General features: G+C 36.2%; 1 protein-coding gene across 1 annotated transcript in view; it reads right to left on the bottom strand.

Annotated features, from left to right (window-relative positions):
* The window catches only part of LOC117324132 (rap guanine nucleotide exchange factor 4-like), a 150,062-nt gene that overhangs the window by 4,708 nt on the left and 126,928 nt on the right, over nucleotides 1-18,426 (bottom strand). Inside the window, 15 exon segments of the mRNA XM_033879800.1 lie at nucleotides 327-381; nucleotides 737-791; nucleotides 1,358-1,422; nucleotides 1,841-1,946; nucleotides 1,948-1,980; nucleotides 2,136-2,226; nucleotides 3,164-3,342; nucleotides 3,538-3,663; nucleotides 6,346-6,443; nucleotides 11,044-11,190; nucleotides 12,768-12,895; nucleotides 15,935-16,029; nucleotides 17,160-17,313; nucleotides 17,456-17,534; nucleotides 17,840-17,925. Of these exon segments, the coding sequence (XP_033735691.1) occupies nucleotides 327-381; nucleotides 737-791; nucleotides 1,358-1,422; nucleotides 1,841-1,946; nucleotides 1,948-1,980; nucleotides 2,136-2,226; nucleotides 3,164-3,342; nucleotides 3,538-3,663; nucleotides 6,346-6,443; nucleotides 11,044-11,190; nucleotides 12,768-12,895; nucleotides 15,935-16,029; nucleotides 17,160-17,313; nucleotides 17,456-17,534; nucleotides 17,840-17,925 (1,497 nt within the window).

Raw genomic sequence — 18,426 nt, 5'->3', positions numbered from 1 at the left:
TGGATGTGTTATCTTCATGGCAAATTAGTTTATATAAAGCGACAATGGCTCTTTCCAATTGAAGGAATATATTGTATTTCAGTCAACAGTCTAAATTTTTCAAAGGAAACTGACATATTATATCATATACCTTGTTAAATAATTTTCCTTATGACATTTGGCTATGTGTGCCGCAAAATGACTAACGATACATTAGTACCTGGTATGTACTAGTAAGCTCTATTGTAAATACACCTACCTGATGTACTCAATGACTTCGGAGGAACACTTTAATGAGGTCATTAGTACCTGGTATATATTGGTAAGCTATAGGTAAATACACCTACCTGATGTACTCAATGACTTCGGAGGAACACTTTAATGAGGTCGGAGCTTCCAAATCTAGAATTTTACAGACATAAACAAGAAATCAAAACAGGATATTTTCAACACCTAACCCTCAATTTATGTTGATAACACATCATTCAAAGCTTGGAAATTAAGTTTTGTACATACTTTTAAGTAAAGACTTTAATACTCTAGGATTATTGATAAGATGTCTCTGTACAGTATGATCACCATTTTGTTTCCTTATCTACCTAAGGAAAATATTGCATGAAGGAAAATTTTCTTCTGCCATGAATAGTAAACTTTAACACTCACTCAGTAGCTAGTCTAAGATTATATCTTTGTTAAGGAAAATATACTTAGTAATTAATTAGATACAGTATATATATACATAATAAGAGAAACAAACCTAATTGCTGGCTTTTACAAAATCGTACTGTTCTCATAGTCTGGGCGATCATATGCTGCAAGAGAAAACAAATTTGTCTTCATGGTTAGAACAAAAGAATAAGATATTAGCACCTTTATAAACAATTTGAGAGTTAGATACAGTACATAAAGCTATAAAGCTATTTCCTCCTACTAGGACTCGCCAGTGATGCTAAAGGCCAAAAGTGATGATCATGAGGTGACGGGCCTCCAGGAACTCAAAAAAAGTCAAAAGATATGACAAAATCTGGTGATCATTATTAATATTATAACTTTCATCATTGAATTTTAATGGAACTTCAAACACATGTGTATATTCTGAACCATTTTGCTATTCAAATGAACTAAAGCGTGACATAAATGTTAGGGCAAAGTTTGGGGATATACAAATGTAAGTCCACCAGCAGTGTCTACCACCTGCAATCTCAACAGATTGTACAAAAGACACACAAGATATCATTACCTTTCAAAACGAATTTAGAGTCAGATACAGTGGAGCTAGAATAAATTAAACTGTACCATACTGCTGTCTCAAACATCTGTGTGGCTAACATTATTTTTTATTACTTAACACCATTATATTTCAATAATGTATACTTACCATTTTTTCAAAGTTCACCAATCCATCAAAATATGTTTTGTTTCCTTCATGGGTAAATGTTAAGTCTATAAAACAAAAGAGAACCATCAATAAAGGGTTTCCATCCTCAAAATCTGTTATCTTCTCCATCAGATATCAAAAACAAGGCAAGTCAACATAACAGTTATAACATTGTCACAAACGTTAAAGATTCAATATTATCAAATCAAGACCAAACAATGTCCTACAATCCACAAATTCATGTTCAAACAAGTAACGTCCACTTTACTGGAAATAAAGCTAACATTAAACATTTTGCCAAAGTTTAAACATATCAAAGTTTCAAAACTAAAATTGAGAGAGAGAGGGAAACACTTTACACCTAAGACACTTTGTTGTAGGGCTATGACTAAATCAGGTACTATTTTAAAGAGTCTCTGGGGAACAAAACATTCTGAGTCTTCCTTGTACATTTATTTAAGTCTCTGTGCCCAGTATACTGACCTTTCATGAGGAGAGGCATGAAGGGAATGATGGGAGCAGCCAGCTTTGCCACAATCAGTCGGTATACATGGTGATTTCGGGATGGGTCCATCAGCGTCTCAAACTCAGGCAAACATCTTCTTAAATTTGCTCGGCAGCTTCTGCAGGAGACAAATATAACTACACGTATAGAATGAGATATTTGAGGTTTTTACCGTGTAAGATTGTACAGCGGATAGAGTTACAGAATGTTGTTATTGATAAATCAGGATGATGTGTCAATTTAACAAGTATGTAAAGTAGCTGAGTGAGTTACCTCCCATGTCTGTGACAACCTGCTCACAGCGATGTTACTCAGCCCCATGACAATCGCAAAGAATGAGTTCAGGTTTTGGTACTCCTTACAGCTGTGAACATACACAAGGCCAACATCACCACACATCAACATACACCAGTCGAATTAGTGCTAAAACAATCTTAGGTAAAAACATTCACGTTTTGCCATAATAATAAATGTAACTATCATTTCTAGGATAATACATACAGTATGGTGTGTTTGTTAGGGAACAATGACCAAGTCGGTTAAGCTTACCAGATTCAGTGTCTTAAATATTCAGACATCAAAATGAACCAAGGGCCATAACTCAGTTAAAAGGGACAATGAACCAAGGGCCATAACTCAGTTAAAAGGGACAATGAACCAAGGGCCATAACTCAGTTTATAGTAACACATAACTTGTTTTAGTGGGACATATAACTCGGTTTAGTGAGACAATGAACCAAGGGACATAACTCAGTTAAGTGGGACAGTGAACCAAGGGACATAACTCAGTTAAGTGAGACAGTGAACCAAGGGACATAACTCAGTTAAGTGGGACAGTGAACCAAGGGACATAACTCAGTTAAGTGAGACAGTGAACCAAGAGACATAACTCAGTTAAGTGGGACAGTGAACCAAGGGACATAACTCAGTTAAGTGGGACAGTGAACCAAGGGACATAACTCAGTTTATGAGTAACACTTAACTTGTTTTAGTGAGACATAACTCAGTTATGAGACAGTTTAGTGGGACATAACGTGTTTTAAAGGGACATAACTCAGTTTAGTAACACAATCTGGTTTCAGTTTGCAATAATCTGTCAGTCTTAAGTGGTACAAAGTTTGATAAATGTGTGTGATCTAATATATGGCCCTGATGAAGAGTTTATTATAATAACAGGATAACAAATCTATAGTTTCTTGTTTGGCCACAACATAAGAAATTATTGATACATCCAACAATCATGGTAATTTTTCTAATGTTTCTTAATGACCAATAACAATATATACACTGTAATCACTCACTGAGATGCCAGCTTGATGAACTTCCTCAACAGCTGTACCCGCTTACTGACGTTCTGTGCTAGTACCATTTCTGTGATCACCCAGAACTGTACTTCATTAAACCGACGAAGCAACATGTCCAGATTTGAGGTAACCTTGTTGAAAGTGTGGCGACCAAACACTTGATAGATAAGCTCGTACTGCAAAATCAAATCTTTCAAAATTAAAGTTATTAATTTTATTATACATGAATAAATCTTAATGAAAAAGAAACTTTCAAACAAAAAGATTTAATTTTAAACTTTACAAAGATTTACATCTATTTAAAATATCATGTTAATATTTTTGCTGGCACCACAATTATCCTGTTTATCTAGTCCTAATGTTGTACCTACCTCGTCTACATAGACCAGCAGTTCCCAGTCATACAGGGTCATACAGTAGGCCACTTCTTTGGTACTCATCATCTCAAATATGGCCATAGTGCCTGTTGCTGGTCCATCCTGCTCTGGTAATGGTGTCTGTCATACAGAATCATACCATGAATATATTAATGTATGGTTATACAAGTATAGGTCATAAAATGAACAAGAGGCCCAGGGGCCTTAACGGTCATCTGACTCTAAATTAAAAACTTTATATAATTGTAGTATGTATTCTCTGTAGCAAGTATATAGTGGCACCGTTTGCCATGGTGGCCATCTTGGATTTCTGACCGACCCAATCAATAACAACACTTGGTTAGGGCCATCTCAGGATCATTTCTGGTAAGTTACAGCTGAATCCCATTGGGGGAATTTGAGAAGAAGTTTAAAATAGGCATTGTTCAGGATAACCATGATTGCATAATCATGTTACAAATGGCCGCCATGGCTGCCAAGTCAATGATTTTATGAGGCGGAAAAATATTAACACTTTGTTGGCACTCCTTCCTTAAAATCCTCACCAATTTCCAACTCAAAGGCACCAGTGGAACTAGAGAAGACGTTTAAAATGTTTTTTCAAGATGGTTGCCATGGTGGCCATCTTGGATTTCTGGCCGACCCGATAAATAACAACACTTGGTAAGGGCCATCTCAGGATAATTTCTGGTAAGTTAGGGCTGAATCCCACTGATGGAATTTGAGAAGAAGTTTGAAATAGGTGTTGTTCAGGAAAACCATGATTGCGCAATCATGTTACAAAATGGCCACCATTGCTGCCATTTCAAAGTTTTTACGAGGCCGAAAAAATAACAACACTATGTTGGCTCGCCTTCCTTGACATCCTCACCTATTTCCAGCTCAATGGCACCAATGGAACTGGAGAATAAGTTTAAAATGTGTTTTTCAAGATGGCTGCCATGGTGGCCATCTTGTATTTCAGACCAACCCGAAAAATAACAACACTTGGTCGGCATCATATCAGGATCATTTCAGGCAAGTTTCAGCTTAATAGCACTGGTGGAACTGGAGAAGAAGTTTAAAATGTGTTTTTCAAGATGGCGGCCACGGCGGCCATCTTGGATTTCGGACCGACCTGAAAAATAACAACACTTGGTCGGCATCATATCTGGATCATTTCAAGCAAGTTTCAGCTTAATAGCACTGGTGGAACTGGACAAGAAGTTTAAAATGTGTTTTTCAAGATGGCGGCTATGGCAGCCATCTTGGATTTCTGACTGACCCGAAAAATAACAACACTTTGTCAGGATCATATCAGGATCATTTCAGGCAAGTTTCAGTTTAATAGCACTGGTGGAACTGGAGAAGAAGTTTAAAATGTGTTTTTCAAGATGGCGGCCACGGCGGCCATCTTGGATTTCGGACCGACCTGAAAAATAACAACACTTGGTCGGCATCATATCTGGATCATTTCAAGCAAGTTTCAGCTTAATAGCACTGGTGGAACTGGACAAGAAGTTTAAAATGTGTTTTTCAAGATGGCGGCTATGGCAGCCATCTTGGATTTCTGACTGACCCGAAAAATAACAACACTTTGTCAGGATCATATCAGGATCATTTCAGGCAAGTTTCAGTTTAATAGCACTGGTGGAACTGGAGAAGAAGTTTAAAATGTGTTTTTCAATATGGTGGCCACGGCGGCCATCTTGGATTTCGGACCGACCCGAAAAATAACAACACTTGGATGGCATCATATCGGATCATTTCAGGCAAATTTCAGCCCAATAGCACTGGTGGAACATGAGAAGAAGTTTAAAATGTGTTTTCAAAATGGCGGCTATGGCGGCCATCTTGGATTTCGGACCGACCCGATAAATAACAACACTTGGTCAGGGCCATCTCAGGATCATTTCAGGCAAGTTTCAGTTTAATAGCACTGGTGGAACTGGAGAAGAAGTTTAAAATGTGTTTTTCAAGATGGCGGCCACGGCGGCCATCTTGGATTTCGGACCGACCCGAAAAATAACAACACTTGGTCGGCATCATATCAGAATCATTTCAGACAAATTTCAGCCCAATAGCACTGGTGGAACTTGAGAAAAAGTTTAAAATGTGTTTTTCAAGATGGCGGCTATGGCAGCCATCTTGGATTTTGGACCGACCCGAAAAATAACAACACTTGGTCAGGACCATCTCAGGATCATTTCTGGCAAGTTTCAGCTCAATAGCACTGGTGGAACCTGAGAAGAAGTTTAAAATGTGTTTTCAAAATGGCGGCTATGGCGGCCATCTTGGATTTCGGATCGACCCGAAAAATAACAACACTTGGTCAGGACCATCTCAGGATCATTTCAGGCAAGTTTCAGCTCAATCCCACTGGTGGAACTTGAGAAGAAGTTTGAAATGTGAAAAGTTTACGCACGGCGCACGGCGCACGGCGGACGGCGGACGGCGCACGACGACGGACGAAACATGATGACTATAGGTCATCCTGACCCTTCGGGTCAGATGACCTAAAAATTAACATAAACCCTTAAAATCAGTGTCACATTATGTACTTTTGATCCACTCAGTCATTAGACTAATGTATTAAAATCTTCGAATACCTTCCTCTGAATTTCTGAGGTCAAGGTCATTGATATGAACAAAGTTGGCAGCCCTTCATCATCGAATGTTATTGTCAAAAAACAAAAGTCACACTATGTCACCTAATGGCACACATTTTGTATGGTCAGACATTATACAGGGTTACAAACTCTAGTCATACACACCATTACCAATTTAGGATCAGTTGCAGATTGAGGCATCTGTCTTACTTACAAGTGCATCAATGTGTTCCCGGGGTGCAATGAACAGCTGTCCGTTAACACTCAGAGACGTGGTGATACACAGGTCGTTGTCTTTCAGTATGAGACGTTCTGAAAAATAATCTTAATACTATCACCATTTACTGCTTCAAACTACCACCTCAAACTAATTTCTTCCTAAACTATTCTAGTTAAACGAAAAGTAACTACCCCAGCACCCATAGTAAAAATATCACTGTTAAAAAGGATTTCATATTAAATATATTGATAAAAGCTTGGTTGAACTACAGTGCATTAATTCAAGTTTAGAAATATTATCTCAAAGAAAGTTTAATTTCCTTTTTTTTTTTTGTAATTTATATTTTATTCAGTTAAACATATATTATCAACAAACACAAGACATCTACATTTTATGGTCATTCACACCTTTCAGCACTGATGTGTATTTCTATTATAATTTACTACGCACAAGCTTACACACACACATACACACCAACACAGCCCCATTCTCGCCCCCCAGAGTCTGCTAAGTTACACCACCGTACTGACCGAGTGACATATGAAACGAAGGGAAGTAACTCTGATGAATGAGAATGACACACCCCACGCAAACACCTTCCCACACACATGAATGTTCTAGTACATATACATACATGTACACAACACTATACACATATACATGTTCATACGTACTACATATAGTCATATACTAACTATTGCATATGACAATGAGCACACATGCTTTACTACACATACATGTACTATTTTGATATCCATCCATTGGCATGTACACACAGCACTTACATGAAAACATATCCACATACCGCACCTACTACAACTCAAATATACCCATACAAGTGCACACATACTACACATGTTGTATATATTATTGTATACATACATATATAAGAAAATGCATATTAAACACACATTCTGTTTCTATTATCCTGCTATTCATCCATGTACAGACAAACAGACAGACATACACACAGACAGATACATAAACCAACACCAACCTACTTAGACAGAAAGATACAGACAGACTAAACAGAGACACAGACATATACAGAAAGACTGACAGACATACACACAGACAGACAGATACATAGACTAACAACACCAACCTACTTAGACAAAAAGACACAGACAGACTAAACAGAGACACAGACATATACAGAAAGACTGACAGACATATACAGACAAACAGATACATAGACTAACACCAACCTACTTAGACCGAAAGACACAGACAGACTTAACAGAGACACAGACATACAGACAGTATTGACATACATAAATAGAAAGATAAATAGACAAAAAAGGGAGAGAAAGGGGATGGAAAAATCACAATATATTATCAGAGCAACAAAGCAAAATTATTGACCAGTTTAGTGTTTTAGAGCCTAGGAGACATGTCAGTTAAATATATTATGAAATGAAAGCTATAACCTAATTAATTTTTCCCATTTTAGCCATTCGTTTCTAAATCTCTCCTTATACATACCTCCTTTGCTATAAGCTACACATCTTTGTATATTAAAATAGTCCTGTATAGTATTTATTAAAGCATTTAAATTTAAGGACTTGTGCAGACAGCGCATTTTATATATGTACTGTTTAATTACAATGAGAATTTCATTATCAATTTTACCATTTATATTTTGTGTGAGAAGACCAAATAAAAATGATTCTTTATTAAAACCAAAAGGAATAAGGAGTGTATCTAAAAGAGTTTCAAAGCTAAGAAGAAGATTTTGAACCTCCTGACATTCCCATAAAATATGAATAATGGTTTCAATCTCTGAGTTACACAGTGTACACAAAGGCGATGGCACCATTCGAGTTTTAAATAAAAGAGAGTTTGTTGTAAGAATATGGTGATTGATTCTATATTGAAACCATTGGAATTTTGTGTTATTAGTTACAATAAACGGAAGTTTGAAAACCTGACTCCAGTAAATATTGCTTCTATCAAAAATTGAATTCCATTTTCTTTGTCCTGAGGGCACAATATTATTTCTGATCATAATGTTATAAAAGTGTTTTGACCCTTTGAAATGTTTAAAAAAAAAATTCAAAGTTTACTGGAATAAATGGACGTGTTATTTCCAGCATGGGGAGAACAGGATTGGGATTGAACTTTTTTACAGCTGAAATGACACTATGATATTGGAGAAAATTAGTCCGTATTCGATACAGTTGTGTAAAATCTTGAAACGTATAAAATGTACCAGCATTATGATCCTTTATCAAATCATTTATATTTACAACTCCTTTCTTATACCAGTCTTGGAAAAAAACAGACTTTTTGTCCATAGTAATTTTGTCATTAAACCATAATGGTGCCTTCAGATACGCATTTATACAATTAATATTTATATTTACTTCATTTGATGTAACAAACTTTCTACATGCTTTCAAAACATCTATCCAAAACAAATTTTTACATTTCTTTTCACATTGCTGTAAATAGTCTGAGCCACACTGTATCAACATATCAGTATTCACATATGTTTTTATAATTGCTTGCCATTTGGAGGTGCTAGAAAATAATCTTCTTATCCAACCTAACTTAAGAGAGTCTATGAAAGCCTTAATATTTATCATTTTTAAACCACCATTAATGTAGTCTTGAACAATTACATCTCTTTTAACTTTGTCAACTTTGCTATTCCATAAAAATTCAAAGAAAATAGTATTTAACTTACTAATAAACCTATAATCTGGGTTGGGTAGTGAGATAAATAAATGATTAAATTGTGAAACTAAAATTGATTTAATAATGTTAATTCTACCAATTGGCGTTAAAATTCTCCTGTTCCATGATCTAATAAGAGATTTAAGCTTAGTTAATTTCTTATCGAAATTGAGCTTTGGAATCTCATGTAAATTAATATGGAATTCAATTCCCAAAAGTGTAAAATTTTCCCTTCCCCACTGTAAACCCAGATCTGGAAGAAATTTGTCAGAACTAAACTTTTTACTACCTATCCAAACCACTTGAGTTTTAGAAATATTAATTTTTAATCCAGATATATTTGCATAAAAATTAAGTTCGGATATTGATTCCTGTAGAGATAGTTCTGTACCATCAAGAGCAAGAGACGTATCATCTGCATATTGTGACAAAAGTATGGGACAGTTATCAACATCAATACCTTTGATTTTTGAATTATTTCGGAGTTTTATCGCTAGTATTTCTGCACAGAGGATGAAAATATAGGGGGCGATCGGGTCGCCTTGACGACAGCCTCTTTTAATTTGGAAGAAAGAAGACAGATTCCCACCCTGATTAATAGTAGCACTTAAATTATTATTAAAAGTTTTAACCCAGTTTATTAAACTATTTCCAAAGCCAAAATACATTAATACTTTTTCAACAAATTCCCAGGACACTGAATCAAAAGCTTTTTCGAAATCGATCATTAAAAACATACCTGGAATATCATTTTCTTCTGTATACTGCATTATATCATAGACTAGTCTGGTATTTTCCCCTATATATCTACCTGCTATAAACCCTGTTTGATCTTTATCAATTATTTTATCCAACACTGTCTTTATTCTACTTGCTATTGAACCTGATGCTATTTTATACACAACACTTAACAAAGTAATGGGCCTCCAATTTTTTATAAAATGTCTGGGTTTATCTCCCTTTGGAATGCAAGAAATAATACCTCGTCGTTGTGAAATAGAAAGAGATCCCTGTTTATAACCTAAATTTATAGATCGAACGATGAAATTACCCAAATATTTCCAAAAGCACTTAAAAAATTCAACTGTAAAGCCATCTATACCTGGACTTTTGTTATTTTTCATATTTCTTAAAGTTTTGCCAGCTTCTATCAATGTGATTGGACCTTCAAGATTGTCAGATTCTTGTTTACTAATTTTATTTATGTTATATGATTCTAAAAGTTCATTCAAATTTACATCTGCTATTTCATTGTTATTACTGTATAAATTTTCATAAAATTTCTTGACCTCTTCCAAAATATTTGCCTGCTGAGTAACTATATCTCCATTATCTAGTTCTAATTTAGGTATAATTTTAGATGTAAAATTTCTATTCTCTAAATTTAAAAAATATCTAGTAGGCTTCTCACCCTCCTCCACCCACTTAGCACGTGACCTTACTAAACTACCTTTTATTTTTTTATCCCTAATTTCCTGTAGTTCTCTTTTTTTAACTTCTAACTCTACTGTGTCTATATCATCTTGTTCCTCAATTTCCTGAATTATTTTTCTTAGATTGTCTTCCCTAATATTTTGTTGTTTCTTCCTAAATGAAGAAAAAGAGATTGTTTTGCCTCTAATTTGCAAAAGTAAAGTTTCTAGGAATAGTTGATTATCAATAACAAACTCAATCTCACTGTCAGGAATATCCATCAAATTATGTAAATTATAAACTGGAGTACAGTATTGTTCTTTTGTCTCAGCTATACAGGTTTTAACCATATCCAAATAATCTTGTTCTTGTAATAAACTATTATTAAATTTCCAAATTCCTTTACCAGGGAAAAAATTCGTTTAGTTTCAAAGCTAATGTTGGAAAAGAGTGGTCAGATCTATAACCTGGTTCTATTTTGGATTTTTCAGTACTAGAAATGAAGTTTTCAGAAATCAAAAAGAAGTCTAATCGGGCCTGTTTGAGTGGGTTGCTTTTCCTCCATGTATATCGTCTTAATTTCCTTTTTGTTAAACTGACCTCCCGTAGATTTGACCTCACAAAGGACAAGGTCATTTCCAAGGCACAGCTTATCGTGGGCTTGTAAGATGATGTCCTCAACAGTACTGCACATTGGTAGTCGCAGTGTTGTGTATGTATGGTCAGCACAGTACACCTTAAACACATCTGAAACACACAAGTATGGGGTTTCAACAGTTGTCTCCCCTACATAATCATCTAAATAACAAGTATAGGATTTAAACAGTTGTCTCCCCTACATAATCATGTCAACAGTTGTCTCCCCTACATAAACATCTAAATAACAACCAAGTATATGATTTCAACAATTGTCTCCCCTACATATCCATATGGGATTTCAACAGTTGTCTCCCCTACATATCCATATGGGGTTTCAACAGTTGTTTCCCCTACATAAACATATAAAAAACAAACAAGTATAGGATTTCAACAATTGTCTCCCCTACATAAACATGTCAACAGTTGTCGCCACTAAATATCTAAATAATACACAAATATAGTATTTTAACAGTTGTCTCACCTAAATATCTAAATGACAAATTTATCGTATTTTAACAGTTGTCTCTCTCCTAAATATCCAAATAACACACAAGTATAGGATATAACAGTTGTCTCCCCTAAATATCCAAATAACATACAAGTATAGAATATAACAGTTGTCTCCCCTAAATATCCAAATAACACACAAGTATAGGATATAACAGTTGTCTCCCCTAAATATCCAAATAACACACAAGTATCGTAACAGTTGTCTCCCCTAAATATCCAAATAACACACAAGTATAGGATATAACAGTTGTCTCCCCTAAATATCCAAATAACACAAGTATAGGATATAACAGTTGTCTCCCCTAAATATCCAAATAACACACAAGTATCGTAACAGTTGTCTCCCCTAAATATCCAAATAACACACAAGTATAGGATATAACAGTTGTCTCCCCTAAATATCCAAATAACAAAAGTATAGGATATAACAGTTGTCTCCCCTAAATATCCAAATAACACACAAGTATCGTAACAGTTGTCTCCCCTAAATATCCAAATAACACACAAGTATAGGATATAACAGTTGTCTCCCCTAAATATCCAAATAACATACAAGTATAGAATATAACAGTTGTCTCCCCTAAATATCCAAATAACACAAGTATAGGATATAACAGTTGTCTCCCCTAAATATCCAAATAACACACAAGTATCGTAACAGTTGTCTCCCCTAAATATCCAAATAACACACAAGTATAGGATATAACAGTTGTCTCCCCTAAATATCCAAATAACATACAAGTATAGGATATAACAGTTGTCTCCCCTAAATATCCAAATAACATACAAGTATAGAATATAACAGTTGTCTCCCCTAAATATCCAAATAACACACAAGTATAGAATATAACAGTTGTCTCCCCTAAATATCAAAATAACACACAAGTATAGAATATAACAGTTGTCTCCCCTAAATATTTAAACAAGAGGCCCAGAGGGTCTGAATCAATCATCTGGATATTTCAATAAGTATGGCAAAATACTCTTGATTTAAGTTCCTACTTTTGAACTGACTTTCCCAACAATAGTTCAAACTACAAGTTGACTGAATCCTAACATTCTTGAAAAATGAAATGCATTTCAAATTTTTTTCTTTTTTTTTTTTCACATGAAGTTTGATAATGGTGGGCTAAAAACAGATTTGTCTTTGTGTATAAAGCACTTGGCTGAATTACTTTCATCATCCCCTTTGATTGGTCGTCGTCTTGTCAATGTCTCGATCATGTTCTCTTTGGAGAATCTGCGTGTGAGAATGACACTTGGTGAAATTCTTCGTTTACAGGACTTCTCTACATGTATCTGACTGTGAAGGACAAAAAATACAGTTTATTGTTTGTGTGTAAGAGGCAATGCTTACAAATATCAAGAACAGTTATTCCTGATTTTTACATCAAATACAAAAAAATTGTATATAAATTATATATATACATAATTGTATACAAATGTGGTACATTTATATCATACACATCAAGTACATTATATATCGTATACACATCTTACATTATAATTGTATACACATATCATACATCACATATTCTATACATAATTATGTAGTACATTATATATCCTATACACATTTTCTATTTTATTGCTTCCACATGTAGTAATTAAGATATCATTGTAATACTGATGATATCCTATGCTTTCCTCTAATGATATGGTAGCAACACTAGGGATTGATTTCCCTTCATATGCTACAGTGAAAAGGTGGGTGGCAGAATTTAAGCGCGGCTGACAGAGCCCTGAGGATGACACCATCCCAGAAGGCCTGTCATTGTTCCTCCCCCAGAAATGGTCAATAAAGTTCATGATATTGTTATGACTGACAGACGAGTCACAGAAAGATATATAGCCAGCAGAGTTGGTATTTCACAGGAAAGGGTACATTCCATTCTGACCGAGGATCTTGCAATGAGAAAGCTAGGCCAGATGGGTACCAGGACTTCTGATAGTTGAACAGAAGCACACAAGGTGCACATTATCACGCGCTAATCTTAACCTTTTGAGGAAGATTCTGCCAACTTTCTTCAGAAATATATCACTATGGATGAAACACCCAAGAGGCCAAACAACAATTGAAACAATGGAAGCACCCTGACTCTTCCCCGCCGAAGAAGACAAAGACTGTTCCATCCGCTGGACAGGTTATGGCCTTGGTTTCCTGGGATGCAGATGGTATTCTGCTGATAGATTATCTCCAAAAGGGACAAACAATCAATGGCACATACTATGCTTCACTTCTGAGGTACACGTAGTTACAGGAAAATATTAAACTTAAGTGCTGCGGAAAGCTCACTAAAGGTGTCCATCAGGACAATGCTCCTGTTCATAAGTCTGTCATTGTCATGGCTGCCATTCACGATCGTGGCTTTAAATTGATTGAGCATACGCCTTATTCACCTGATCTCGCTCAATAAGGCTTTCGTCTATTTCCAAAACTGAAAACAGCCATTTCAGGCACCCACTTTCAGTCCAATGATGACGCCATACATGCAGTGGATAACTTTCTGAATAGCCAAGAAACAGAGTTCTATAAAAGTGGCATTTAGGCCCTTAAACACCACGGGCAAAAGTGTATAGATACTGAAGGGGATTATGTTGAAAAATAATACAATATTTCTGGCAAAATTCAAACCTTCAATATGAGGCTAACAATATATCAATCAGCCCTCGTATATCACAAGGCAGTTTTTAAAAGGTGATATTAACATCATGGATAAGGTTACATGTACATGTTTATACTGTAACTGTTTAACTTCAGTTTTAATAAACACAAATTTTTTCTTCATTTCTTTGCTGAGTTGATTGGACAATCAAACGTTGGGGATGGGCTTATCACCAAATATTGGCTTATATATGCAGTAATGAGAGGCTTTAAATGAAAGGTTTAAAGATTTTAGTATATTATAGCGCCTATATCTGGTCTCTATTGGCCTACTATAGATCCTATATCTGGTCTCTATTGGCCTACTATAGAGCCTATATCTGGTCTCTATTGGCCTACTATAGATCCTATATCTGGTCTCTATTGGCCTACTATAGGGCCTATATCTGGTCTCTATAGGCCTACTATAGATCCTATATCTGGTCTCTATTGGCCTACTATAGGGCCTATATCTGGTCTCTATAGGCCTTCTATAGGGACTATATCTGATCTCTATACGCCTACTATAGGGCCTATATCTGATCTCTACAGGCCTACTATAGGGCCTATATCTGATCTCTACAGGCCTACTATATGACCTATATCTGGTCTCTATAGGCCTACTATAGGGCCTATATCTGATCTCTATAGGCCTACTATAGGGCATGTATCTGGTCTCTATAGGCCTACTATAGGGCCTATATCTGGTCTCTATAGGCCTACTATAGAGCCTATATCTGGTCTATATTGGCCTACTATAGGGCCTATATCTGGTCTCTATATGCCTACTATAGAGCCTATATCTGGTCTCTATAGGCCTACTATAGGGCCTATATCTGGTCTCTATAGGCTTACTATAGGGCCTATATCTGGTCTCTATAGGCCTACTATAGGGCCTTATCTGGTCTATTGGCCTACTATGGGCCTATATCTGGTCTCTATAGGCCTTCTATAGGGACTATATCTGATCTCTATACGCCTACTATAGGGCCTATATCTGATCTCTACAGGCCTACTATAGGGCCTATATCTGATCTCTACAGGCCTAATATATGACCTATATCTGGTCTCTATAGGCCTACTATAGGGCCTATATCTGATCTCTATAGGCCTACTATAGGGCATGTATCTGGTCTCTATAGGCCTACTATAGGGCCTATATCTGGTCTCTATAGGCCTACTATAGAGCCTATATCTGGTCTATATTGGCCTACTATAGGGCCTATATCTGGTCTCTATATGCCTACTATAGAGCCTATATCTGGTCTCTATAGGCCTACTATAGGGCCTATATCTGGTCTCTATAGGCTTACTATAGGGCCTATATCTGGTCTCTGTAGGCCTACTATAGGGCCTATATCTGATCTCTATGGGCCTACTAAAGGGTCTATATCTGATCGCTATAGGCCTTCTATAGGGCCTATATTTTATTTCTACAGGCCTACTATAGGGCCTATATCTGACCTATATAGGCCTACTATAGGGCCTATATCTGGTCTCTATACTATAAGGAGCATTTGCATTGCAATCTACTGGCAAAATAAGAATGTATGGACACTGATCCTCACCATAGGATAAGGATTATTTCGAGTTTCATCAAAATTTGATTATTTCTGAATACACACAATAATGGAAACAATATTTAATTCATCTCTATAACAAATGTCCTTAACTGAGGTCACATGATTAATACTCTACCCTTTGTCACATTTCATGATGTCTTCAAGAGATGCAAGTTCTTGTGAAAGGGACGGATATTCTACAGAATCAGCTTTCAGAGATTCAAATAATTTCTGGAATCGAAAGAAAAAATTATATTATATAAGAATTTCTTAGAATATAGAATAAAAGAACAAAACTTAAGTAGTTATGTGTCGAGAACCAGTTGAAAAATAAATCATATCATACGAGACTTCCTCATGGTCATCATTGATAAACTTAAGAATTGTTTGTATGCAAGAAGCATTAATATTTTATGACTGATTATCAGTACTGGAAGTGGTTACTTTTGATTATCAGCACAACATTCTGAAAGTAAAGGAATATACTAATCTATACTTTGTATTGTAAAGCTGCCATGCCAAGATGAATAAGATGTATTATTTTGCGCATAGTATTCAATGATCATATATGTCTTACAATAAGGTCCGGATTCAAAACATATCATACAATATGTACATTAATATGTAAATAATAATTAAGTTAGTTATTGTATAGGTAAAGATACTTGATTTTAGACACTATAAATTACATGCAAAAAATCCCTAATCGAGCGTCTCCCTTAAATACCTGACAGTTATATAGTTACAGTACATGCAAGAATTCCCTTATGAAGTTACCTCCTTGAAGTTGCTAATACTTATTTACAGGAAGCAATCTTAAGATGGAGTTATCCCTACCTGAAAATGCTGCTAGTTGGTTACTGTATATGTAAGAGCTCCCTGATGGAGTTGTCTCCCCTTGAAAGTTATTCTAGTTAGTTATATGCAAGACTCCCTAAAGGTCCCCCAATGGATTGAACTACCCCCTTGGAACTGATCCTTGAAACAGAGCTAGTTCAATCACATATCACCCCCCCCCCCCCCCCCCCACACCGTTTAAAACTGTTGCTATTTAGTCACATATGAGAAATCTCTGATGGAGTTATCAGCCCCACCCCTCAAACTGATGTTAGTTAGTTACATCCCCCCCCCCCCAACCATTTAAACTGATGTTAGTTAGTCACATATAAGAAATCCCTGATGGAGTTATCACCCCCACCCCACAAACTGATGATAGTTAGTCACATCACCCCCCAACCATTTAAACTGATGTTAGTTAGTCACATATAAGAAATCCCTGATGGAGTTATCACCCCACCCCTCAAACTGATGATAGTTAGTCACATCACCCCCCACCCCTCAAACTGATGTTAGTTAGTTACATATAAGAAATCCCTGATGGCAGGGTCCTCCTTGAAGCTCTCGGGGGCAATATAGAACCATTCCTGAACAAACTGGACAACACACTTGCGTTGTGTGACGGCATAATCAACCAAGTCCTCTTCCTCCGACTTCTGGTTGACCTTGGCATGGTAGCTGTTCTCTTGTAAAGGTCACTAAGTATTTCATGTCTACACCAGAAGTATTGAATTACATTATTATCATCACTATATATGTATGACGTATTTGTATCATCTTGAGACAATATAGCTATCATGCTGCCTTGATCAAAGGATACTGGGCCAGAAGAGATGGACACAGTTGGTCACTCGGCATAAATATCACATGTGTAAGAAGGAACACCTCCAGGAAGTTATCTACAACACAAGGTCAAAAACATTCAGGAGAGTAAAGGTCACAGAGGTCAAAGGTAGGGTTAAAAGTTAAAGGTCAGCTAATATATACAAATCAATAAGTAAAGAGATCTGCAAAGGTGCCAATAATGAACTGTCACAGGTCAAATATTAAGTTCATTGGGAAAAAATCAACAAGTGCACAGGTTACTAATTAGGTCAAATATTATATATATCTAGTTAGGTCAATGACTGGTCTAGATCAGTAATTATGTACATTATCATCAACACCTTCAAGTGTGTCCTGTATATCCAGGGAGGGGTCTTACCTGTAGCCTCTTCAGTTTTACTCTCCAGACTGGTTTCTAGTAGGTGTTCCAACATCTTTTCTGGGGTTCCTGCCATCACAGAATATCTACAACACAGCAGTGTTCCTCTAGAATTTGGTCAAAATCAGACAAAATATAAATTTTGACCAATCAAAGGCCCTGATTGTGTTGCCATGGTGATATTTTTGGAAACAAATAATATGTCATATTATACGCTTTGTTTACATCCAACATTTGACCAAAGATGATTAAAATCGGCCTAGTTAACTGAGTAGATGCACTTTGTATAGCTTGTATTACTTGCCGATGGACTTTTAAAAGAAATCTGTCAGCATTTCACAGGGTTATAGTTTTTCACCAAGCTCTTTGGTCCCTTACCTGTACTGAGTCTGTGTAGTACCATCAGGTCCCTTACCTGTACTGAGTCTGTGTAGTACCATCAGGTCCCTTACCTGTACCGAGTCTGTGTAGTACCATCAGGTCCCTTACCTGTACTGAGTCTGTGTAGTACCATCAGGTCCCTTACCTGTACCGAGTCTGTGTAGTACCATCAGGTCCCTTACCTGTACTGAGTCTGTGTAGTACCA

This window comes from Pecten maximus, chromosome 3 (genome assembly GCF_902652985.1).
Source record: "Pecten maximus chromosome 3, xPecMax1.1, whole genome shotgun sequence".
Lineage (NCBI taxonomy): Eukaryota > Metazoa > Mollusca > Bivalvia > Pectinida > Pectinidae > Pecten > Pecten maximus.
This window is presented reverse-complemented; position numbering and strand designations above follow the sequence as displayed.